Genomic DNA, 23,985 nt, shown 5'->3' with positions numbered 1-23,985 from the left:
AAACAATAACAATAACAATGCATCACGGTTTCCGCATACTTGTTTTACGTAAAATTATAATTATAGAATAAATTTGTTTTTAATATTTCTTTTCTTAACTATGCTAAAAGTAATTTGGATAGAAAATTAGTATTAAAGCTTTAAAGTACTCTGTTTTTTAATTTATCAAATAAACTATCTAAGTTAGGCCTAACAATATCAACTTAGGTTTGGGTTCAAGTGATCTTAATCCAACTTTGAAGAAGTGAAGGGGCGGAATATTATATTTATGAAGTTAGGGTTTGTTACCCATAAGTCATACAAAAGATAAAACCAATTTTGAGAGCAACCAAAATTAAGAGAAAACGCTTACAAAAAGATAAAGTTTGTAAGGAGAGATTAGTAAAGAGATATCTAGTGAGTTTGAAGAGACGTGAGAGGAGTGATTATAATATACCTTCCCACACTTACAAAAAGATTTTCTCTTGTGGAAATAGGCATCATTGGCGAACCCGATATATTTTGTGTTTCATTGTGGTATGTTTTACTTTACATTGTTATTGTTTATTTGTGAGAATTAATTTCATAGCTTAGGTTTGTAGTTGTTGATTGTAGTGAAAGTTTAGATTTTTCGATTGGAGTTTAAAGTGTTCATATTCAAGTTATCTTATTAGAGATTGATTGGTATCATTTTCCCCAATAGATTGTGCCCAAGGGAGGGCCCACAAGGGGAACCTATTCGACCCACAAAGATGCTGCAAATGTAGGTCGAGCAACAACAAAATATCCTGAAATGGTGATATCGGCTGTAAAAGTGATTGCAAGGAGAGAAAACGGAATCCAGTCGTGATGGGAAATCACAAAACCCATATATAGACCAATGTTACTTGAAAACGCCAATGCTAAGTGGATATATCCCTTAAAAAATAAATGGCCTAACGCTCAAATAAAGAACTTAAATGTGTGTAGAGATGATAGATATCACCAATGTACTGCCAAGTCGAGTTTGGCTTTAGTCCGGTTCTCCACAATAGCTTTCAAGACAACCGTAAAAGCAAAATCGACACACGCCTTGACGAGAGAATGCACTAGAGTGGTCCACATAGGATTATTCCCGAATCTATTAAGGAGCGTTTTGGGAATGAATTCATAAAGTTTCGCATTAAGGAACGTTTTGGGAATAAATTCATAAAGTTTCGCCTCAGCTTAAAACACAACAACAAGTACAATTACGATAATGGTGACAACAATAAGATTCTTGAATCCGTGAACATTGTCATTCCAAAAACCATCTTGATCAACGAAATGTATGATGAGGAAACTAACAAATGCCACAAAATTAAAAACGTGAAAAACCCACCAAGTTATCATCCAATTCCTAACAAAAGTTATTCTGGTCGACAAAATGAATAACCATGAAACTAACAAATCCAACAGAGTTACGTACGTGAATACCCCATCAAATAAACATCCAATTCCGACGGAAAGTCGTCGCTTGAGTAGTGATTCATGTGTGATCACATGATTTACCTTCCATGTATGAAGAGCTAGATAATTTGTAACGGGCATTTCATGGCTTCAAAAAATTTATTCACTCGTATTTTCATGGCTTCAAAAGTAGTGTCTACCATTTTTCAATGATGTTGATAGAAAAAATTAAATGAGGTGGCAGAAGAAGTTTTCAATGAGAGTGAGGGTGAGGGTTTTACAGGTTTACTGGAATGAAGAAGAAAACCAAATAAGGTTTTTGTGTTTCACTAGGCTTTAAAATTTAATGTGGCCGATATTTCAAAAATTCTCTTTGTGCTTTTCTCCACTTTGATTTAATTGAATAGTATATATTTGTTTTTTCTAATGTTTGTTTATTTTTTTATAGCTTAATTTCAGTTAAATTTTAGATAAAAATGATAGGATAAATTTCAACTATCTCAACTACGTAAACATTACATGGTTGTATTTCCTGAAATAGAAATTTGCATAAAGTTTTACAATTTAACTTTATGCCTAAAAGTAATCAAACAAACTCTCTAATCTAAGTTGGGCCTGGGTTTGGTTTGGGTTGAATTTTATCTGAATCCAACGTCCAAACCCACCAACGAACCAACCAAAAATAAAAAACACACACGCCTTCCTTCCTTCCATGTTCGAACAACTCTCCGGGGTCAGCGATGTATGGATGGAAAGAAAGAGTGGCGGACAAGCTATCTCGGATTCTATCAGATTCACCTCCTCCTTCTTCTTCTTCAGCTGCTGCTGTTGAGCTGTCATCCGATCCCGATCACTCGGTAACTGCCCCTTTATTCTTTTCTTTAAAATCATTATTGTAAATACATATCTCAATGTGTCGTCTTAAAATTTAGATTTTCAAGACTAGATCTAACTGCCCTGTCAGTACAAATTCTATGTATCTATGTATGGTAAAATTGTTAGGAGAATTGCGATACCAATTTGCCCACCTCTTTTTTATTTCAATGAAAGAATTGTTTTTTACTTGTGTAGGCCAGGCCATTGTCTAAGGAGGAGCCACATGGCACTGGGAAATCATTAACTTCATACATTTACTCCTTTGTTCCAAACGTGAGTTTAGATGGGTACAAATCAAACAAACGGCGACATGATCTTAGACCGTTCCGATCACTATCAAATAAATGGAGAAGTAAAACTTCTTCACCAAAAGATAAGCCACTGGAGTGTGATCCAGAACATATACCTCCATGTGATAGCGCAGAAATAATGGGGAAGTCTGAAGAAGAAAGAAACATGCGTGCTTCTGTGAAGAAAACATCTACCCCGCATCTTCCAGTGGATTATGTATCCAATCTTATGGATAAATCTTCATTTATATCTTCAGATTTATATGACTTTTTGCAATCGTCTCTTCCAAATATAGTGACGGGGTGCCAATGGGTCTTACTATATAGGTATGTTTACGCAGCAAAGTCATTTACATCAATCTTGATATTGGTTTATTTCTTAATTGAGTATCAGTTGTTGTAATGAAGGGCAGTACGTTAAGAGATGGTATTTCACTTAGGACGCTTCTTCGCAAAAGTGTTGATCTTCCTGGTCCTTGTTTGCTGGTTAGTTTATTTGTGTACTTAAATATGCCCCCTTTGTAGTTGTTAGTATTTATATAGCTTTTATAAATGGGAGTACTTAGTAGTGGGGTACAATTATGTATGTCATACATGTAGGGTCTCCTCTCATTGTCTTTTCTTTTTCTTCTTCGTCTTCCTCTTCTTTCTTTCTTTCTTTCCTTTCATTTCTTTCTGTTTTAATCACTTCACTGTGCTGACTAATGATTGAATCTTGATGTATGAGATACCTTGAGCTTTACAATCAGCTAGCATGTTTGTCAGTCTGTTTCTCACTTGTATTTACTTGTTCCATGCGGAATGGATCTTCGTTTAATCATGTTATTCCTCTTCTAGATAGTTGGAGATATGCAAGGTGCTATATTCGGTGGACTCTTAGAAGGCCCCCTAAAGCCTACCGCAAAAAGAAAATATCAGGTGAGTTATCAATTTTCACCATCTTCTCGTCAGGAAGTTAGATCATCTTTTTTGTTTTCATAGGGCGCCATTTTTTTCTTAATACTCTGTAATGCTAATATGAAGTTATTTCATTATATGTCTAATACAGGGTACACACCAAACATTCGTTTTCACTACTATATATGGTCAACCAAGACTTTTTAGAGCCACAGGTAGACACTCTTTTTTGTCTTTGTTTTCTTTCTGCCAATACTTTCTAGGAAGACAGATTAGCGACCTCATCCTGCTTACATCCCTACTTAGTGATCAAAATGTACGTGTTCAAGTTTTCTCCATAAGTTCACTGATCAAAATTGAATCTCCTTCACTGTACAGTAGAACCACTTGCATTTACGTTAATAATTAACTTCCAGTCGGTTAGGCATTTACTTGTTTTGCATCAGAGGCAGGTAGAAACATCTACAACAGTACTTTTCCTGTGGCAAACTATTTTGTACATTAAGAAAGAATAAAAAAATATAGAAAAGACTGAAAGAAGAAAGTTGAAAGTTGAAAAGAAGAACACAAAATCATTAGCAGTTCATGAACTCTTCAAGTCTTGTAAACATCTCTATTTTGTCCAACGAAACCAGATGATATTCAACTCGTCTGTTCCATGTAGAGTAACAACTATTTTTTATTGTAGGTGCAAATCGGTATTACTATTTGTGCCTGAATGACTTTCTGGCATTTGGTGGGGGTGGTAACTTTGCACTGTGTCTGGATGAAGACCTGTAAGCTGTTAATTGTTGGAATGCTTGTTTAATTGGTAGTGTTAAAAGATGGTACTTCATTAGTATGTTTTGTCCTAATTCTTTTAATTATCCTTCAATAGATTACAAGGAACTAGTGGACCATGTGATACTTTTGGGAACTTATGCTTGGCCCACAGTCCAGAATTCGAATTGAAGAATGTTGAGGTAATGGCTATGTCATATTTATATTTTGCCTACTTCACAAGAACACCTGAATAATGCTTTTGTTAACTGTATATATCTGTTCTTGTCTTATCCCTTTTGTCCACTACGTTCTTAGTGATCTTTTGAAACTATAGTTTTCTGATTCAAATTAATTTTCTTTTAAGTTTCCTGTTCATTCTTTCCTGTGCTTATTATCAATCCTGCTGCAGTTTATCTCATGCTCACTCTAGTTGTGTCTATTGGAAACTTAGATGTTCTTTGTTAAGTGCATTTGGTGAGAAAGTGTATCCTTTCTCCCTTCGAGCATAAGACAGAAAAGTATTGGAGACCATGACTTATCAGATTTATTGGATCAAACTCTCCCAGTGTTCCAGTGTTATGGTCGTAGAGTCATATTTCATTATTTCTCATCCCCCCTCCCCATCCCTTCCCCCACCCTTTAAAATTGGTGTCATACATTGTTGTATATTCGGTGTTTGCTCCATCATTTGTTCACATAATTCTGCATTTCTTACCCCCACCCAAAGTGGTGGTTCATTCTGCTTAATATAGACATGCTATTGTTTGTACAAGAGATAGCTATGTTTGCATAGCTTTTAATCGTTCATTTTTGTTTCTGCAGTTGTGGGGATTCACACATTCATCAAAATATGTTACCTGATCCAAGATTGTACTTACTATTTATGCATGTATTCTTTATTCTTTCTGCTTTGTATTTCATCTATATAAGAGACCAATGGGGTACTTTTGCCTTAAGTCATACAATTTTGCAAAACCTGTACTCTTGATGCATACTAGCAGCGTTTTTTACTCATATTTTAGTTTGGTGTCTGGGCAGAAATTCAACTTGGATTGAGATTTTGTGAAGCCAACAATGCAATCTAACATTCTTTAGACAACAGAAGCCTGAATATGTAGTATGATTGTTTTTGATAACTATTAATCTAAAGCATTTGGCTTACTCTTGAAGCTCCAAGTTTGTACCAATTGGATCTTGGAAATGAGCCACCATTTTATCACAAACTGTTAGATTTTGTAGGCAGATAGATATGCTAAGGTCCATTTTCTACCCCTTCAAAATGTTAGATTCGAGGAAGGTAAAATGTAGAACCTTCTGTGTATTTTGACTATATTCACAACACAAGAGGAAGTGGGAAAAATATTAAAGCAAAAGACAATTTTTTACTATTGTCAAGAAACATTAAGTGCACTGACCAATCATTGTAAATCGGATAAACAACTCAGAAGTTTTGATTGAGAAAAAGAATGGTTTTAGTTAGCAATTGCTGCTAATAAAGGTTTTTGTTCTTCGGACTTCTTCTGCTGCCAAAATTTCTGTCTACGCGAATCATCCATACGTTGTTTCTTTGGGTGTATATTTTAGTTTATGCCAGTTATCAGTAAACTGTAAACCTTTTGAATTGCAGCTCAAACTAAAGGTATTGCGGGACCTTTTCAATGATGTTGGGCTCAACCAAAATTTAACAGGCTTATAACTAAACATATAGCACCATTGAACTCTCGGAATTTCAGTTGGTAATTAACATATTATGGTCTAATTTAAATGTTCTTCATCTCCATAACTTTACTCATTGGGCATTAGTCCATTAACTGTCACTTCATAATAAACATCGAATGAAAATCGAAGATCTAGATTCTCATGGAGTACCGGATTTGAGACTGACCAGATTTTTCATTAAATACTTTCCAATCATCCTAAGCAACTGAGCTTATTCCTTGTTTTAAACTTTTAATATGGCATCAATTCCACAATGTAGGGGAAGATACACCTACAAAGTTGGTCTTTTGTCTCCTCAATGTTTCGAATATAATTTTATCAGAACTCACACTACATTAGAACATGATCTTAGGTTCAAAGTAAGATTACTATGTCCCTGATGTAGCGAACACTGAAACCATTTCATGTGACCGAATTTTACTACTCTGAGCAAAATGTAGCTTAGAGCAGAATATCATTGACACAATCACGAACAAAATGAGACAACTTAAACATATATAGGCAAGCACCGACTCAAATGCTCTCAAACTATCAAAGCAAGTGAAGGCATAACGATCACATCCTATGTGAATCTACCCCAACATGTCTTGGATTGAATTTGAGTGAAGCAGGAGACGTACACGAGATGTGGAGGTGAAAGCAAGGTTCTTGTACAAACTTATAGCTTAGTCGTCTCTACTTGTTTGATGCAAAGGCGGTCTTTTGTTTAGGCTTTCTTTCAAGAATGCATATGGAATATATCTTGCTTACTAACCTTATGGAAGACAAGGTAGCCCCTTGGGATGGAGGCATTCTCCCACCCTTTTTCTTGTTAAGGATTTCTGCATGCTTTTGCTATCTTTATGATGCCGTACTGGTGGTAAAGGGCACTTAACAATGTTTAGTTTGCTGGGAGCTTTTCCGAACTCTTTTGTTAATCAGTAGTTTTGAATTAGGATAATACGATTACTGTATAGCATTTACAGAGCATATATTCTTATATTACTGGGTTACTGTCCAAGTGATACAGCACTATTCTTACAGACTACACAAACTCAAAAGACTCATTTTGGTCAGATATCAATATAGCGCTCTCCACGGAGAAGAGAACGCGCAGCAGTGGAGGACCACAAACCCCCAATGCTGTTCAATAGCTCTGTCACATATATATATATATATAATCATCTTTTGGCTAATCTCTTCAAGAATTACTTTAAAAAAATGTAGAAATAAAAACGAAATAATTGTATTCATCTCACTGGCGCATAATGCCCCAATACTTGAAATTTTTTATTAAGTTCGTATGTGGACGTTTTACAAAATCATGTAAATATGGCATGTACAATTGCGCACTGCTGAGCAAAAAAAATTTCGAAAGCTGAGGACTAGCACTCTATGGAGTCTATGCAGTATAGCTGCACCATGCAACTCTTCAATAGCATATTCTCTTTAAGAATTCAAAAACAAAAACAAAAACAAAAACAAAAGACCCCAGCTCACCACATTCCAGGCTATTTGATGAGTGGAAAAAAAAATGGAAAGTGTACTTGAAAAAACAAATAACAGTGAGAAAAAAAAACAGAAAAGAAAAAAGAAATGCAACAGAACCACGTGAGCCTCGTAGGCCAATTGATCGGCGAGTATACACGTTCCCGAAGATAATCACATAGTCACGAAACCACCGTAAGAAAATAAGACAGCCCCTCAGAATTGCTGAATTGGAGGAATGAAACTAGAAACGTGACACGTGTGAGATAAAAGTTTGCAGCGGGACCATGTGATCATTCTCTCGGGGCCAGGTCACAGTTGACCATTTTGAACAACCAAAACAAACTGCCAGTACGGAAACCAAAGTGCCAGGTCAACAATTCAGACAAATCCACGTGCAAAACAGATGAAATTTGTAATGCCACATTGGTATTAAAATACAATTAAGTGGTGCACCTTTAATATCGGTACGGCTAAATACGGAATTCCTCTATCCTTCTATAACTACTTGCCACCACCTTGTTCTTCGCTTAATAAACTTTCCTAGTTTTCTTTCTTTAATCTCTTTATAAATGGGAGCTAAATTAAGATTTTCCAGAAGAGAATTTTAAGTACATACTAGTTTTTTTTTTTGTATAGACATTTTGATAAAAAAGAAAGAGAGAAAGCAAAGATGTTAGAAGATATGCTTCATGCACCACCACCACCAATAACAACAAACCATCACGAGCAACTTCCCATGGTAATCCTTTTTCTTTTCATTCTGAGGTTCGATTGTTCTTTGTGTTTGTTTGCTTGTAGTATTAGAGATTGCTATACATATATATTTAGTTTTTATTGATTACACAACAGTTTTCACTATTTCCAATAATCTAGTTATATTTGGTTTTAGAATGATCTTTTCAAAAGATGAAGGACGAAGTTTTTGTTCGATTTATTTGAATGTGCAGCAGTTTTTTAAGAAAACTCTTGCTATTCTGCTACATTACTAAGCTCAGGCTCTAGGGCATTTTGTTTTTCTTTTTTAGCTCATGTACGTATTGTCGTATACTGTAACAAAAAACAAAAGAATGATTGCCACAACGCAAAAAAATAAATAAAAACCATACTGTAATAAATAAATAAAATGTGATACACAACTTTATTAAGATAAATTTTTTCCACAGCTGAGGTCTTCAGCATGCAGTTTTGCTTTGTGGTCGATATCTAAGAAGCATATTGTATGTTTGCTAACGTAATATTAATACTCACAAAATAAGAATTCATATATGTGACTGTGGTTAGATTCAAATGATGGGTGTCAAAGTTAGAAAAAGGTAGGATCATTTTGAGCTAGAAATTATCAGATCAACATAATTTTAATGAAAATTTTGAAATATTTTTAATTTCTTCATGTAAAATGGGGGAAAAAAATGCTTATCACGTACTCCATACGTATCCTTTTTATCATGATGAAATTCGTACAATATATAATCCATTAATGCTATTAGTATGCCGTTACACTGTTCAATTCGGCCTACAAGCGAACTAATAATATTTGGAGATGGACATATTTTGATTGGCTGATCACTTGCGAACAACTAACTATGATGCACCACCCAGAGCGCACACCCAATTTAAGTTTCAGTATATATATTTCATTTTCAAGTTAACAAGGTTCCGGCCAATTACGTCTTGCCAGACAACGCACATAGATAACTTTGAAAACGACACAAAAGAGATATGTCTATTATTTCCTTTTTCCTTGGATTACAGAGATATGTTAGAATTTCTTCCTTAGTCATTATGAGCACCGTTACTCTGGTCTATTTTCCAAATTTTCCGAACAAAGTATCTTTCTATGCTTACAGTTTAAGCTTTCTAAATAAGTAGCCATTTTTATTCAATGTATCACTGTATCAGTAGAGCTCTGTAAACTCTAAATCATTCCACATGAACATTAATTAGCAAAACTCCAATTCCACTTCTTTTTTGCAACACTTATTCTTCAGGTCATTTTAGATTATTTTTCTTGATTAAGACCAACATATCATGAACATCTTTGCTTAGCTAGGTTATTAATATAGGTTCCTAACTACTTCTCACATGGTGTGCAATACGCAACTTTTTCTACTAGCAATTATTTTTGTCAAATATATCCACGATGAGACCATCACATCGTCCTTTAGAGAATTTGTTCCTCTTGCTTAATTAGTTTGAACTTGGAAAGGCCGGCTTAGGTGCATTTCTATCTTTTTGCGCACTAGACTAGATAAACCGTTGACGTTATTTTTTCCTATCTATTATGTCTCTGTTTCATAGTATCAAAGAATGCGGAGACGTGATTAAACTTGTAAATGCTATTCGAAAGGATTAGTTAGGATAATGCTTAAACGATGATGATGGGTTTTCTTACTTTAGTTCCAACTTCGATAGGGTACGCCAGTACAAATGGGTGTTCCGGTAGGAATTTACCTGTACAAATAAATGAAACTTTCGTCCTCATACTGGTGCCAGTAGCTTCATTTTTCATTTCTGTTTAACAATTCATAAGAACAATTTACAAGTGATGCATTGGTTCTGCTCATAATATAGGGTTCTTGGTGCAATGTGATTTCATATAGAAAAAAGGATGTTTGGCTCAAAAGTAGTAGTATGAAAACATTACTGATACACTTTTATTGCAAGAAATCATTTTGCATCAATTTGTTTTAAGGTAAGTCTACTTTTTCTTATCGACTTTTAAAAGTAGATATTTTTCCAAAAATATGACGTGCTCTTTTCCATCACTGATTAAGAACAAAACAAGTGAAACCATCATCTTTTGTTTGTAAAACTTTATATATAAACACAATCACATTCTTAGTAAACAACCGTGTTGTTTTGTTAATGTTTTCTTTGAATGAATCATGATCTTGATCTAATCAAAATATTTTTATGTGTCACAGGAGGATATATCGAGCCCAATTAGTGCTCAAATGTTTGAATTCTGTGAAAATGAATTATTTTCTGATAACCTGCCAAATTCTGAGGTCTCATCTTGCTCAAATTATTGCTATGAAGACAATTCTTCCTACACCACCATTCTATCCTTCTCTTCTTCTTTCCCTTCAGATGTAGGGAAATTCAATAGCAACAACAATAGTATCAGTAGTATTACTAGCAACACCAACAACAATCCCACCACTAGTACCAACACCATTACAAACACCAACAACAATCTCTCACTTTTATATGATCCTCAAGACGACAGTGATAACAATGACATATCTGCATCAATAAACTTCTTAACAGCACCTACATTTTCTATTCCTCCAATCATAACAAACCAAGAAGATCAGTTTGATATGTCTACAATGCAAACTCAAATCCCATTAGCGGATGTCGTGAATGGTCTTTCACCGTATCCACCTGATTTAACTGTCCCAATGACTGGACTACCATTACCATTAGTTTTCGAAGATGACTGTTTATCTTCATTACCAACTTACGGAAATCTAGACCCATCATCTCCTTCATGCTCTCTTATAGATCCTACTATGGGACCATACTTGTCGGGGGCTCTGAGTTCTGCTTTATCTGCTGATGCATCAGGGATTTACTCTGGAAGTTTATTAATGGGCAGTGAACTTCAACCACATGAGTTGGAATTTCAAGGAGAAAATCTTGGTGTTTATTGTTCAGATTCAGTACAATGCTATAGCTCTGGTGACATGCAACAGGTATGTACAAAACTTGCACAACTTTAATTTTCATTAGCTTTAATTACATGATGAAAGAGTTTACAAATCTGAAAATGTGGTAATCCTTCTTTTACTCTTGTTCAGGCTTCACACTTCTTGTTACCAAAAAATAAAAGGCTTCACACTTCTCTATGAGAGGGTATACAAAAATACATAGGTTACAAAGTTTCCACAGCTCTATAAGACTAGTTGAGTTCATTTCCTTACATAATACATAGTTAGTCCTATATTTTCCGTCACATAAATAAAGCGAAAATTAGTTCGTACATAGCCGATGGAGTTTTTTCCTAATAAACACCGTGTGTGATACATAATTGTTCGGAAAAAACATTCTATATATCGATCTTAAGCACTTAGGAGTGATCTTGCAATTATAAAAAGATGGAGATGACTAAAAGTCTAAAACTATTCGTCTCACTTCCAGCAAGTATAAGTTTTGAAAGTTTGCTTTCAGTTTCAAGGCTTACTAAGTTTTAGATAGCTAGGCAAAAATAAATAATTAATGTGGCTGCATTGGCATGATCAGTACAAGAACTAATAACTAATGTGGGGGAGCAGCATCTTGTGTTTCGTCTATATTAGGCTGATTATTCCTATGCAATCAAGTATAGATAGAAACTAAAGTAAGGAATCAAATGCTTCCTAGGGATTTAGTCCTGAAATTGATTTTGTCTAAACGCAATTGCCTTTGAGCATGCTTGAATAAGAACAAATGTGATGGTCTTAAGAATTCATGCTTTGTTCATGGCCCACAAATTCATCAGTTTGGGCCTTGCTAAATATAATAGCCCCTATGTGTTTTATAAAATTTTAGGCAGAGATTAAGCTAGGATTTCAACATTTCATGCCAGAAATTAAATTCTTTTCTCTTTCTTCTACTAATCAAGAGAATAAAGCAGTGCATTTTAGATATGGATCGAGGATAAACGTATCGAGACCAATTGCAACATGACACCTTTCTTATCATATCATGCAAAACAGCATACGAATAGAATGGAAGTTCAAACTTCGAACCTATATATATAGTTTCCAATATGTTGATTAGCATTTTTCATTATTATTTTTGAGTAGCGAAAATAGAATAATTTGATTGTTTGTCACGATGATCCGAGTGGATAATACTTAAAAAATATTTTTCTGTAATTTAAGTACAGAATTTGCAAGAAATGTGTATTTGTTTTCAAATTTCAGTATCACATTTTTCTCAATCACTACAACTTTCTTGATTTTCAACAAAACAAAAACTAACGACACCATTTCTTTTCCATTTCCCAAATTTTAAGGGTCTTAATACTGATAACCAGCAGCTGGTGAATGGTGTTGGAAGTTCCAGCCTAACATCTGAAATCTCCAACTTAGATGAATCTGCCTACAAAATTGGAAGACTATCAGTTGAAGAAAGGAAAGAGAGGATCCATAGATACATGAAGAAGAGAAATGAGAGGAATTTTAGTAAGAAAATAAAGGTCTACAGCTATTTCTCTCTCTCTCTTTTGATATATATCTAATATATGGTTATATATGGCTTATGTTGTCTTAATTTGGTGCAACCATATATGCAGTATGCATGTCGAAAGACTCTAGCTGATAGTCGACCTCGTGTTAGAGGCAGATTTGCAAAGAATGATGATTTTGGAGAAACTGCACGGCCCAATTGCGGCCATCATGAAGATGAGGATGATGAAGAAGTAAAATCTATCTCTTACATACTCTACTAAATTTCAAAGGCTATCCTAGCATTGCACATAGCCAAAATTCCATGCTATATGTTCTCTGTTTTGCTTAAACAATGCTACTATGGAGTTCCACTTGTCGAAAACTTTTTCATGTCACATGAGCCAACCTAGGCCGCCACTTACGTTCGCAAGTGGAACTCTTCCAGGGACAACTGGCTTCATGTCATGACACATAATTGCCTTCCTGAATCATTACTTGCAAATTCATATTTCTTGTAAATATATGCGTTGTTTTCTAGATTTATTGACATTTTTGTTTTTACTATTGTTGCAGGTGACAGTTAAAGAGGAGGATGAAATGGTTGATTCTTCAGACATTTTTGCACATATCAGTGGAGTGAATTCCTTCAAATGCAATTATCCACTCCAGTCCTGGATCTGAACTACTACATGGCAGGGCAAGTTTGGACAATTTTGTTAATATTTTATTTCATGTTAATAGAGAAGAGCGTTGTCTCTTATCCAATAAAAAAGAATAAATGGTGACTTCTGTTTGACACTAATTAAATCAGATGCCAATGTATATTTTTGTTAGATGTATCTCCTCTCGCTTTATGTGAATAACATAATGTGTATCTTTGTACAAACATAGTTTTAAAATACACTGAAGTGGTCCAAATATCTAGACAAGATCAAATTAAATGCAATAAAGTCTGGCAAATAGGATATATATAAGTTAGGATTTGTATTTCTACTAGATCTTTTGTCAATGCATCACAATCAAGTTCCCGAAAAACATGCACTTTTGGCCCACATTGAGATGATGAATATGATCATTTGACTTTGTGAATCGATCTTAGAAAATCTAACCTCTATTTCCAAATTTTAATCATGGTTGCCCCATTTCAGAAACATGACATGAGATAACGTGAGTAACTACTCTGATGACTTAATTAGTTAGTTCAATAACTCATCGCAATACATATCGAAGTTATCTCAAGAGTATTATGGCGCAGCCTGTAGGCTGTAGCCCTGTAAACTATTTGATTTTTTTTTTGCTGGGTAAAATGGTGTTGGATATGGAAGGAGTCGAACCCTCAACTCTCATAATCTGAAATAGTATTTGAACTACACCTCCTAAGTAAACCATTTGAATTGGCATGGTATATGTACAAGTGTAACAATCTATCACAACATACGATACAGAGTTGGAGCTGTACCTAAATTTTGTTAAATGTCTATTTTATGCTGCCATCACATGGCATGGTTTATTAGACAGAATTATTCTATCTGCGTTTCGAATATAGATTGTTCCTTCAAAGTAGTGTTCCAATAAAATGCAGTAAGTTAGCTAAGCTGGTAATGTGAGAAATTTGGTTCATGAACCTTAAATGTCAAACACTAGCTTGAGTTCTTTATTTTCGTCGAGTCTCACTTTGAATCAATAGAAAGTGACATCTAGGAAGAACATTCACATTTTTTTTTCTTTGGGCAGTAGTAGTAGTATTATACGTTGCATTTTGAAAGTTCGTTTGACATTGAAGGTTTGAAAACCAAACCATCCAGTGGGTCTGTTCGCCAGACAAATCTCTGAAGGGCTATTTTGAAATGGGCTACCCCCTCAAGAGTGCATTTGTTTAATATTAAGAAAGTGATGTTAATTAGTCGGATAAATAAAAAATCGCTATGCATACATTTAAGCAAATTAAGAATTATCAACAGGATTTAAATTTTAAACAAGCTTTAGCTAGTTGAGTTATATCATTTATCGATCAGTGTTAGATATCAGAAAATCAGGAATCAGATACAATTGTAGGTATTGATATTTTGGGCTTATATATCACATGTGGGCAGTGGCCTAACAGTTACTAAACAAAGCATGTAACACCAAACGACATTCACATTCACATTCATATGGGCTTAAACTATGAAAAAAAAGAAGAGAGAAGGAAAAAAATATACGGCAATGAAGAGAATGTTTATTCTCCACCTATGGGGCTATGGGCAATCAATAGGGTAATGTTTATTCTCCACCTATGGGGCTATGGGCAATCAATAGGGTATGCCCGCCGCTAACCCATAAAATGAGGGACAATGAGAGGCAACAGTTAATGGGGACGGAATAAAATAATTTTCTTTCACCAAATAGTTGGATTGAATGCATCGGCCACTTCTTTGAATGTTTGAAAGAGAGAGGTGGGTTTTGATTGTGGTTTTCAACTGAAATATCCAAATGGGGCCACACACCCCCACTGTCCCCACACGGCCACGCCTAACTCTAGTATTTTTTTTTAGAGCCAAGTGGCCAACGCAGAATAATTCTACAAATCAGACTCTCATGACATAGTTTGGAAATATTGGACGAATAAACTTAGGTGAATATGAACAAATGTAAAATTGTGGAAACAATGAGACTCTTTGAGAGTTTGAGTCAGTTGAGTGTTCCATGAGTGATCTTGGTCACACCCAAAGAATAAACAATAGCACAATAACAAACCCCAATAAGTCAATAACTAACTTAATTATCTCTCAAATATTTGCAATATACATTCCCAATATATTCCGATCTACCGAATGTTCCCAACCCATGTAGCAGCCCATAGGACAAAAAGATGAAGTTTCAGAATAATTCATGTGATATGATGAAACCTAAGATTGTTGGGGTTCTTAAATGCTGTATTTCGTTAAATCCTTACCAATCATACTTACGCCCATAACGTGGGTCAACACGGCACTGGCAGTATTCTAGTATCATTCTTCTCAAACCAATATTCGCTCATTCAATTAGCCATTTAGCCTAGGTAGAAAAATCGAAATTAACTAAAAAGTAATTGAAATTTGGCATAGAGGGGTATGTGGTTCAAAATGTTAGGGTTAACCAATATTATCCCCACTAGATGAGCCAATTAGGATTTTCTCCTCTCTCTCCTAAATACACAAAAAAAAAATTCAAATTGGGCTGACCCATAGAGGGGTATGTAGTTCAAAATGTTATTTAGTAGGTTTCTATTTGTCTGTTTTCATTTTCGTTTCTCATCTTCTTCACCAAACACTATTTCTTTTCTCTAATATTTCTCTTTCCGCTCGAACCTATCTCTCTCATTCTTTTTCACCCATCCAAAACTCTAACTCGCACTATGCAGTTCCGCTCACTCCCACTGTTTTGTAGTATAGTATACAGATAATAAAATGAAAAATATAAATAAAATGGGGTCTATCGTCTATGTTCTATAGTTTATTAGTTTTGAACCTAAAAAAAAAATAGAAAATTGACAAAGCACCCGTGGTCCTGTTGTCTCCAAAGAAGGACCAGAGTTGAAAAACAGAATTTCAGAAAAACAAAAGGTCCGAAACAAACGCCACCCCATGATCCCTTCTTCTTCTGTCTCTTATCTCTGACACGTCTTCACACACTGACCACTCCAGAAGTTCTTTCCTCATTTTTCGTCGTGGGGCGTAGTAGTAGTGGCAGTTGTGTCATTGTAGTGTGTTGGATACTATACAAGAAAGTTTTTGAATTTGGAATAAAACGACCAACCAAAAACACGAGTCCCATAGCATCATGCTGACCAGCTCATGCTCTCACCTCAACACCATTACCCCCACCACCACTACTTCATCTATCTTTTTTTTTCAATTTTAAACAAGTTTTCCCAACAGTGTTTTATCTTATAAATGTCTAGAAAGACAAGTTTAGTGGCGTGTTAAAGTTACTAATTGTAAACGTGGCTTACGCCACTTTCTGTTTATACTCTTTTTATCTTGAAGAGTTGGTTATAAAGATAGTTTCTTTTGGCAAGAGAAAAAAAAAAAAAAAAAGGGACTAAAGTGAAGTTTTTTTAGATTAAAGGTGAGAAAGTTTGAATTTTATTTCATTTCATTTTAAAGATGGAAAGTTGAGATGGGTGTTTTTTTATTTCATTAGTTTTTGGCGGACAAGGTGATTGCAGTGAAGCTTTTGGAACTTGGGCTGGTGTTGTTTTTAGTTATTAAGGTGAGAAAAAGTTTACTAGTTTAGAGCGTTTTGTTTTTGAGTTTCTGAGCTACTTGTTTGTTTCTTTGTCTTTGAAATAGGGTATATAAGTCAGATTATTGTGGAGCCTTTTGTATTGGATTGTTTTGTTTTTGGTATTAAGGTGAGAAAATTTGAAATGAGTGCCTGTAAAAAAAAAATTTTTGAAAGGCATCTGTAAATTCTTTAGTTGAGTTTATGAGCTTCTTATTCATTTTCAAAAGAGAGTTTCTTTGGTTTGTGTTTGGCAGAGAATCGGTTAAGTTAAAGCTTATCGTAGATGATCATTGCTGTTTTGGTTTATTCAGGTGATGAAATTTGAAATTTCTTTTAATTTCCCACTGTTTTGGTTTGATATGTTTGTGTTTATAATTTTCTGGTTATTGTTAGATATGTTCATATGGAAATGTTGACTGATTAGGATTGTTCTTTTCGCTTCTTCAAGGTTTTGCTTCAAAGTTAGCCCCCAAACTGCTGAAACAGAAATATGTTTCTAATTTATCTATCTTGGAATAGTAAATGTGCATATCTATTTTGCTGTTTTAATTAGATTATAATAACCCATATCTGATAGGAGTAGATGGGTTGTTGAAGTAGTCAGTGAATCTCTGAGCAGCATACTTATGGTATAGCAAACCATCGCTTTGTGATATATGTCCACAATATTTGAATAGATCAGATTATAGACTGATAATTTGGATATTTTGAACCATCCTGGTGGGGAACGTTTGCTTTGGAATAAACTGTAAAGAGAAAAGATGAAGATTGATTGGGCCAAAATAGACACTATCTTTGTGCTTAAATAAAATCCTTAAATTTCATTGTGGCTACTACTTTATGTTAGTGTGAACTCTTGTACAGTGAAAAATCTTTCAGATTTAATGTCAATTATGAAGTGGAAAGTTCATGTCTTTGATTGACTCCTAAGGATGCCAACATCTGGTAGCTCTTGTGAGCTTTTGCTCTATAGTCATTTTATCCTAATGACAGACCACCATTTTGGTCTTGGATGTTATATATTTTCGTTACATTATAAGTTTCCGTACATTAAACTGTTCACATTCAAAAATTTGCATGTACTTTTGAACATATTGGCATAGACTACTATAGTTTTCTGTATAAAGGTTATAAATAAAGCGAGTAGCTCTCACAGGTTTGCAATCTTTGCATTAATTTCTAAATGTGTTTCTTCCTGGTTATGGATTCCTCTTCCTCTTTTTTCTTTCTTTTTGTTGTGGATTGAAAAATCGATCTTCTCTTTATTCAATGGTGTGCAATGTTCAAATCTTAGAGTGTTACTGCAGTTCTTTATGGATGTTTGGTAATTCTTACAATTTCTTTTCTGATTCATTTCCAGATGTGATTGAACTTACCCAGCGTTTTCATATGCTCATCACAATAGATTGAAGAGGCATTTATGGACATGAAAACAGGAGAAGGGGAGGAGACACACTGTAGCTTGAACAATGACAGAGAATTAGCAGAAAAGCTTATTTCAGAGACTGCTTCGTCTAAATTCAAATTTTTGCTAGGAAGGATAAAAGCAGAAAAACAATTGCCATCTGATTCCAAGCAACAACTTATCAGTAAAAGATGCATACAGCAGTCATTACTTCAAAGTGAACACGTAACAGACCATAGAATCCCCAAATATCTACGTTTTGTAAATCTGGATGAGAAATTTCTCCAGCATTGCTTGGATTTGGTAGAATTTAGAGCAGCTAACTCTTTAAGTATGATCTGTAGTCCAGCAGTACCATGCAATGTTGCTGTGAACTTGAGGTCTTCAAAGCAGGTTTTCTATGACAACCATTTGGAGCCACATCGAAACATGAGAAGAAATAGAAGTGATTTGGGTAATTTTGTTGTTCATTGCCCATCAGCAACCCGGAGTGGACAGTGGATTTTGAAAACTGTTGATGAGAACAAGTGTGGGAAAAACGTATTGAACGACTCATTACTTCGCCATTTGGGGGCCTTAGGTAGTATTGTGATGAGGAGAGTGGGACTGATTGATGTTAAAGGAACAAAAGACTCCGGTTTTATGAGCTTTCCTTCTAGACCCAGTCTTAGGTCACTACAGAAGCCAGAGACAGGAACAGTGTATGTTGAGAATCCAAGAAGTGGATCGAAATCATTAAATAAACACATTTTTGCTATCTCAAATGGTGTCTCTACATCTTCAGACCAGTCATTGTCTTCCTCAGCCACTTTTTCTCAGGGTACACTTCAGCGTGAGTGGGAGAATGGAGTTCCGTACTTTAAGTACTCGGTAGATGATCAAAGAGTAGTTTATGTTTCTAAAACTGTGGAGTCTGAATTTTCTGAAAATATGCCTCTTGATTGTGTATATTTATTCTATAAGAAAAAGGTTGGTGGAAAGGAAAAGGGAACTTGTGATAAGTCATTGGATCTTGCTGGAAAGATGAATGTGACAAGTTCTTTGACCCTCTGCTCAGACTCTGACAATTCGAAAGTGATGGAAACCCAGTGTGTTTTATTTGGTGCTGATGCAAAAGAGATTGGGAACATTGCCTGTTCAGATCATATCCTTGGCAGAACTAAAGTGTCGGTAAACAAAATGGTAGATGTCTTCAGGCCAAAGCATTTGCCCAAGCACAACTCCTGCTCTCAATTTGGTACAGAAAGCTATGTGCATGAGCATTTTTCTTGGGAGGCAGATACATCAAGCAATGTTGGTAGGTTGGGTGCCGAGATATTTCAAGCAGGCCCACCTAATGTTGAGCTTGCTGCCATTGTTCTAAGAGAACAAACCCATGACAGTCATCAAGCAACAGTAGTCGGAGGTTGGGGATTGAAATTTCTTCAGAAAGCACGGGTTGGAAGTGCTAATACTTCTCAAGTAGTGCCTGTTTCTTCCGAGCCTTCACAGGAAAGTAGACTTAGAGGTATGGGTGATTGCTCTACAAGCATGAATGTTATAATTCCAGCTGGTGCTCATGGTGGTCCCAGAACCAGAAATGGCGGTCCATCTAGTCTTACTGAGAGATGGCAGTCTGGTGGACATTGTGACTGTGGTGGCTGGGATATTGGTTGCCCTCTTACAGTTCTCACCAGCCGACCAAGCAAAGAAATATGGACTAATACCAATGCAGAAGGGGAACACAATTCGCTAGATCTAATAATAGAGGTAATTCCATCTACCTATTTACTTTGGTCTGATTTCATTACTGGTGGATGGTTTCCATAATCAACTTAGAAAAGGTAGCTGCTGGTTACTTATTGTGCATTTTTCATTTATTTCTTAACCAAAACTTCTAGTCTTCTTTTTGATAGCAAAGAAGTCTGTCATTTTAGAGAGAATTCACAGCTCAAACATAGGAACTAGTTTTTGGAAGGGTGCTAAATTGATTAACTGAATGCATTTTATGGCATTTTATTCAACCTGCTACCCTGTTCCGTGTCTGGGAATTTGAAAATGCCTTGTTTGTTTACTTTTATTGGTTTCTTTCTGTTAGACAAGCAGTATATTGAGCAACCACTGAATCCTGGGCATTCACTGAGTCTGATTTTTATTTTCAGGGTTCAAGGCAAGGTGTACCACCATCCCTTGAGATGGTGAATGTTGGTAATGACACGTATAACATTCAATTTCAATCATCCCTCTCAGCTCTGCAGTCTTTTTCTGTAGGAGTGGCTATCATCCATACACAGTCTCACTCTCACATCACAAAAGATGCTTTGAAGCAGTAAAATTCTGGTTTGATTTATACAGCTATAAGCCTGTTGCTTTATAATCATATCCATGTAACTGTAACAATGTTAGAAATGCCAAAATTAAACTAAGCTTGTAGCTATATAAACATCTTCCTGCAAGTGTATAACAATGTTAGAAATGCCAAAATTAAACTAGTAATAGGCCCCCCCATAGATGAGCATATTATTTGTGAGTATTTAACATTCATATTCTTTTTCTTAGTTCATATTTTCGCCTTTTGATCAAACTTTATATTATGATTGGTACTGTCAAGTATCATGTTCTATCTGTCACGTAACATTCACAATTCTCCGGTCGTTCCTACTCTTAATTTGCTCCTATTCCTGCTCCATGCTCTACTTGATGAATGACGAAGGCAGTACACATAAAGAAGTGGTTGGGGAGGACCAATCAACGTACCCACAAAAGATGCTATCAAAACATAAAAGGAATTTAAAGGGTCACTGATATGCATGCGAAGACGCAATAGAACCTCTCAGTAAATGCCTGACGTGCTGCTTTGGATGCATAGCTATCAACTGTGAAATCATGTATAGTATTGTGAATAATTTGGTAAAGATTGAAATGCACTGGTGATACTTGACAGTAATGAGGAATATGTTCGACAAAGAATTCACTCTATTCAGGAAAGCATATTGCCAACTTTGTTTTGCATCTTGCAAGTTGCAACTCAGAAATTGAGTTGCGCTCTGTGTACACAACTACACATACCACCTCAGTAGAAGATCCCTTTCGTATTGGGAACTAATGTTGGCATTCAAAAGTTCAAGGCTCCGAAAGTGAAAGACCCTCTTTAACTCTATATTAAATGTGAAAAAACGGAAAATTGATTAAAAAGAAAGGTGATTGTGAAAAAATTGTACTGGAAAATATTTTCGATAATCACCTTCCATTTCTTCAGTATACTCAAAATCACTGAATGGCAAATACTAGATTACTAGTTATAACTACTATAGAAGAAAATTTGTAACAATTGAACACTGCAAAAATAAGCAAATAGGGGGCTAGGGGCAGCTTAAGCTTTGGTTTTTGCTTTTATCCATTTAGGTAGCAATAGACACCAAATTATTATTCCAGTCTCTTTGTTCTTCCCTTGTTCTTTTGTTTTATCTTTTTTTCCCTGAGACTACATACCAGTTGATGAAAATTTAGACGAATGACTGCGTTGGACCAGTCTAGCAGCTGCCAAAGGACCAAATTTAATGGGCCAGTCCAATATAAGAAAAACTGAAAAAGATTGTTGACCAAATTATAAGAGACGAGAGTGGACTCGGAGTCTGGATGACTGATCAATTTACATTGCAGAATTAGGGCCCAAAATGAGGGCCTACGAGGCTCGATCTACCCTTTGAAGCTCCCTGGCCATCCATTTCACCCTTCTGACGCACCTGAGCTCCTCCTTCGAGCCATTACTAAGTTGAAGAGGTCAATTCCTAAACTGAAATAAAACATTGTTCACTAATGTATTGGTAAAGTCCAATTAAAAGTTGGATTAGGTGAAAATACTTGTGCAAACATAATATATATGTGCTTGAAGGATTGTAGCTTTTCTATTTAGGCACACATGTTACTCATGTTGAATCCCCACTTAAGTACTCACTGGCTTTGGGCACGACTTGGCCATGGGTGTGGTGTAATTGAAAAGGCTTGTACCATTAGGTATTTTTATTAGGAGAGTACTTTTGTGATGTTTGCCAAGCTGATTGTGTCAATAATTTTATTCAAAATGCCATAAGATATTTTCCGTTTTCCAAGCTATATATGTGATCAAGCTCTGGTTATCTCTCTATAAAGAAGCATTCCAATAATTAGAAAAGTATTGTCTACCAACTGCATTTGTATATGGTAGAAGTATTTAGAACGTGTGAATTAGCCACTCTATGTGTTTCTTTAAGGATGTTTAGAATTCATAGTAAATTGACGATAAATAGTAATGGAAAGTATTTTCAGGGAGACTCGCTAAAAAAAAATTTTATAGTTAAATTGTGTCAATTTTAATCTATATTGTGACATAGATTTTTGATCCACTTTAAAAAAAAAAAAAAAAAAAAAAAAAAAAACTTGATCCTTTTTATTTTTTAAAAAAATCTAGCCAACACAATTATTGTTTAGTCATAACCTTCGTCGTGCGTGAGGTGCGTCTATGATACCCAATGGGTATGATGTGACGTTTGCCTTCAGTGTCGCCACAAGCTGTTATGCATAAAAAATATAAATATCCAACAAACATAACGTCTAACTTTTTCTAACAAGTTATAGTTGTATCTGAATCAAATCCCGCAGAAATGAGTATTGTTAGTGAGTTATAGTTGTTCCTGAATCAAATCCCGTGGAAATGAGTACAACATCTGGTTGAAAAAATTGTGCTATGGAAAACAAGATATAATCCCACACTACCAAGTACTCTGCATCCCCATACTTCTCCTTCTCATACAATTAAAAAAAAAAAAAAAGGAAAAAAGAAAAACGTTTGAGGTTGCATAATTACAAGAACTTTGCATATTTAAATGATGTTTAGATGAGATATTACGATAAAAAATAGTCTCAAACTGAATTTTGTGAATTATGCGCCAATAAAATTTAAAAAAAAAATCAATAACAAAAAAGTTATGATACTTGACGGTACTTATTAAACCGATGACCTCATTGTTGCAAAGCTGAAACTTGAACCAGATCATAGTTATAATGGAATTTATGAGTAAATCTCAAGGCCGGTATCCTAACTTAAAAGGTTTTGAAAAATAATATATCTTATCGGTTTTATCAATTTGTAACTAGATGTCCAAATTATATTCTCATGGTAGAAAAAACATTTGAGAGTGCATCACTGACTCAAATTGAATTTTGTGAGGTACCCTCATAGAATCTCAATTCTTTTTTTCTTCAATAACAAAAAAGTGATGATACTTGACAGTGCTTATTAAATCAATGATCTATTTGTTACAATGAAACTTGAACCATACCATCTTCATCTTATATATAAAGCGGATACCAGATTTTTCAATTAGTTCCCGTATTTCTGGTTTTAGACTAAAGTTTTTATTTCAAAGGGTACCGGAAAGTTAGACAGCCACTTTTTTTTTGCTCTTCGCTGGAAGGGTAAATTGGTAACTTAATCTATTCTTAGACTTTAAAAAATGAACTTCACCGAACAGACGCACCGTTTGGCCGATATTCCCAATTACAACTCGTTCCTCTTCTTCTCAAAAAAAAAAAAAAAAAACAAAAGGTTATACAACAACGCTCTGAACTTTCGCCATTAATCTCTTTTTGGGTTTTCCATTATCTATCATTGGACGCAACTTTCCTGCTAAAGCGTGCGAACCAAAACGTGATGAAGAACAATGGAGTATAGCACTTTGGGTAAATCTCGATCTCTTTCTCCCCTTCTTTGGTTTTTCCTTATTCTTCTTCTTTG

At 35.1% G+C, this 23,985-nt stretch overlaps 3 protein-coding genes across 6 annotated transcripts; all 3 read left to right on the top strand.

The window, feature by feature from the left end:
• Window positions 1-2,075: 2,075 nt before the first annotated feature.
• Window positions 2,076-5,273, top strand: LOC147506189 (TLD-domain containing nucleolar protein). The gene is made up of 8 exons (XM_086558452.1): window positions 2,076-2,264; window positions 2,479-2,900; window positions 2,987-3,059; window positions 3,411-3,491; window positions 3,622-3,685; window positions 4,159-4,246; window positions 4,348-4,432; window positions 5,055-5,273. Exons 1-8 carry the CDS (start codon window positions 2,148-2,150, stop codon window positions 5,091-5,093), a joined length of 969 nt encoding a protein of 322 aa, XP_086414578.1. The 5' UTR covers window positions 2,076-2,147; the 3' UTR covers window positions 5,094-5,273.
• Window positions 5,274-8,007: 2,734 nt separating this feature from the next.
• Window positions 8,008-13,416, top strand: LOC147506188 (uncharacterized). Of its 2 annotated transcripts, none has more exons than XM_086558450.1 (5): window positions 8,008-8,160; window positions 10,346-11,119; window positions 12,424-12,606; window positions 12,703-12,828; window positions 13,151-13,416. In XM_086558450.1, exons 1-5 carry the CDS (start codon window positions 8,092-8,094, stop codon window positions 13,256-13,258), a joined length of 1,260 nt encoding a protein of 419 aa, XP_086414576.1. In that variant the 5' UTR covers window positions 8,008-8,091; the 3' UTR covers window positions 13,259-13,416. The 2 variants fall into 2 exon arrangements, with proteins under 2 accessions (XP_086414576.1, XP_086414577.1); XM_086558451.1 differs by lacking the exon at window positions 8,008-8,160 and adding an exon at window positions 9,851-10,113.
• A 2,850-nt stretch (window positions 13,417-16,266) lies between these two features.
• LOC147506187 (uncharacterized) lies at window positions 16,267-20,652 on the top strand. Of its 3 annotated transcripts, XM_086558447.1 has the most exons (6): window positions 16,348-16,666; window positions 16,742-16,810; window positions 16,891-16,952; window positions 17,080-17,136; window positions 18,186-19,979; window positions 20,372-20,652. In XM_086558447.1, exons 5-6 carry the CDS (start codon window positions 18,246-18,248, stop codon window positions 20,540-20,542), a joined length of 1,905 nt encoding a protein of 634 aa, XP_086414573.1. In that variant the 5' UTR covers window positions 16,348-16,666; window positions 16,742-16,810; window positions 16,891-16,952; window positions 17,080-17,136; window positions 18,186-18,245; the 3' UTR covers window positions 20,543-20,652. The 3 variants fall into 3 exon arrangements, with proteins under 3 accessions (XP_086414575.1, XP_086414573.1, XP_086414574.1); XM_086558448.1 differs by lacking the exon at window positions 16,891-16,952 and having other exon boundaries at window positions 16,521-16,666; XM_086558449.1 differs by lacking the exons at window positions 16,891-16,952; window positions 17,080-17,136 and having other exon boundaries at window positions 16,267-16,666.
• The last annotated feature ends 3,333 nt before the right edge of the window (window positions 20,653-23,985 follow it).

This window comes from Coptis chinensis, chromosome 4, assembly GCF_015680905.1.
Source record: "Coptis chinensis isolate HL-2020 chromosome 4, ASM1568090v1, whole genome shotgun sequence".
NCBI lineage: Eukaryota > Viridiplantae > Streptophyta > Magnoliopsida > Ranunculales > Ranunculaceae > Coptis > Coptis chinensis.
Note: the sequence above shows the minus strand (reverse complement) of the source record. Positions and strands in the feature narration are given on the sequence as shown.

Coding starts and splice junctions, on each gene's coding strand:
- LOC147506188 (XM_086558450.1), top strand. CDS start 8,092: ATGTTAGAAGATATGCTTCATGCACCACCACCACCAATAACAACAAAC. Junction 8,161..10,345: donor ATCACGAGCAACTTCCCATG/GTAATCCTTTTT, acceptor TATGTGTCACAG/GAGGATATATCGAGCCCAAT. Junction 11,120..12,423: donor GCTCTGGTGACATGCAACAG/GTATGTACAAAA, acceptor CCAAATTTTAAG/GGTCTTAATACTGATAACCA.
- LOC147506187 (XM_086558449.1), top strand. CDS start 18,246: ATGGACATGAAAACAGGAGAAGGGGAGGAGACACACTGTAGCTTGAAC. Junction 19,980..20,371: donor CGCTAGATCTAATAATAGAG/GTAATTCCATCT, acceptor TTTTATTTTCAG/GGTTCAAGGCAAGGTGTACC.
- LOC147506189 (XM_086558452.1), top strand. CDS start 2,148: ATGTATGGATGGAAAGAAAGAGTGGCGGACAAGCTATCTCGGATTCTA. Junction 2,265..2,478: donor CATCCGATCCCGATCACTCG/GTAACTGCCCCT, acceptor TTACTTGTGTAG/GCCAGGCCATTGTCTAAGGA. Junction 2,901..2,986: donor CAATGGGTCTTACTATATAG/GTATGTTTACGC, acceptor AATGAAGGGCAG/TACGTTAAGAGATGGTATTT.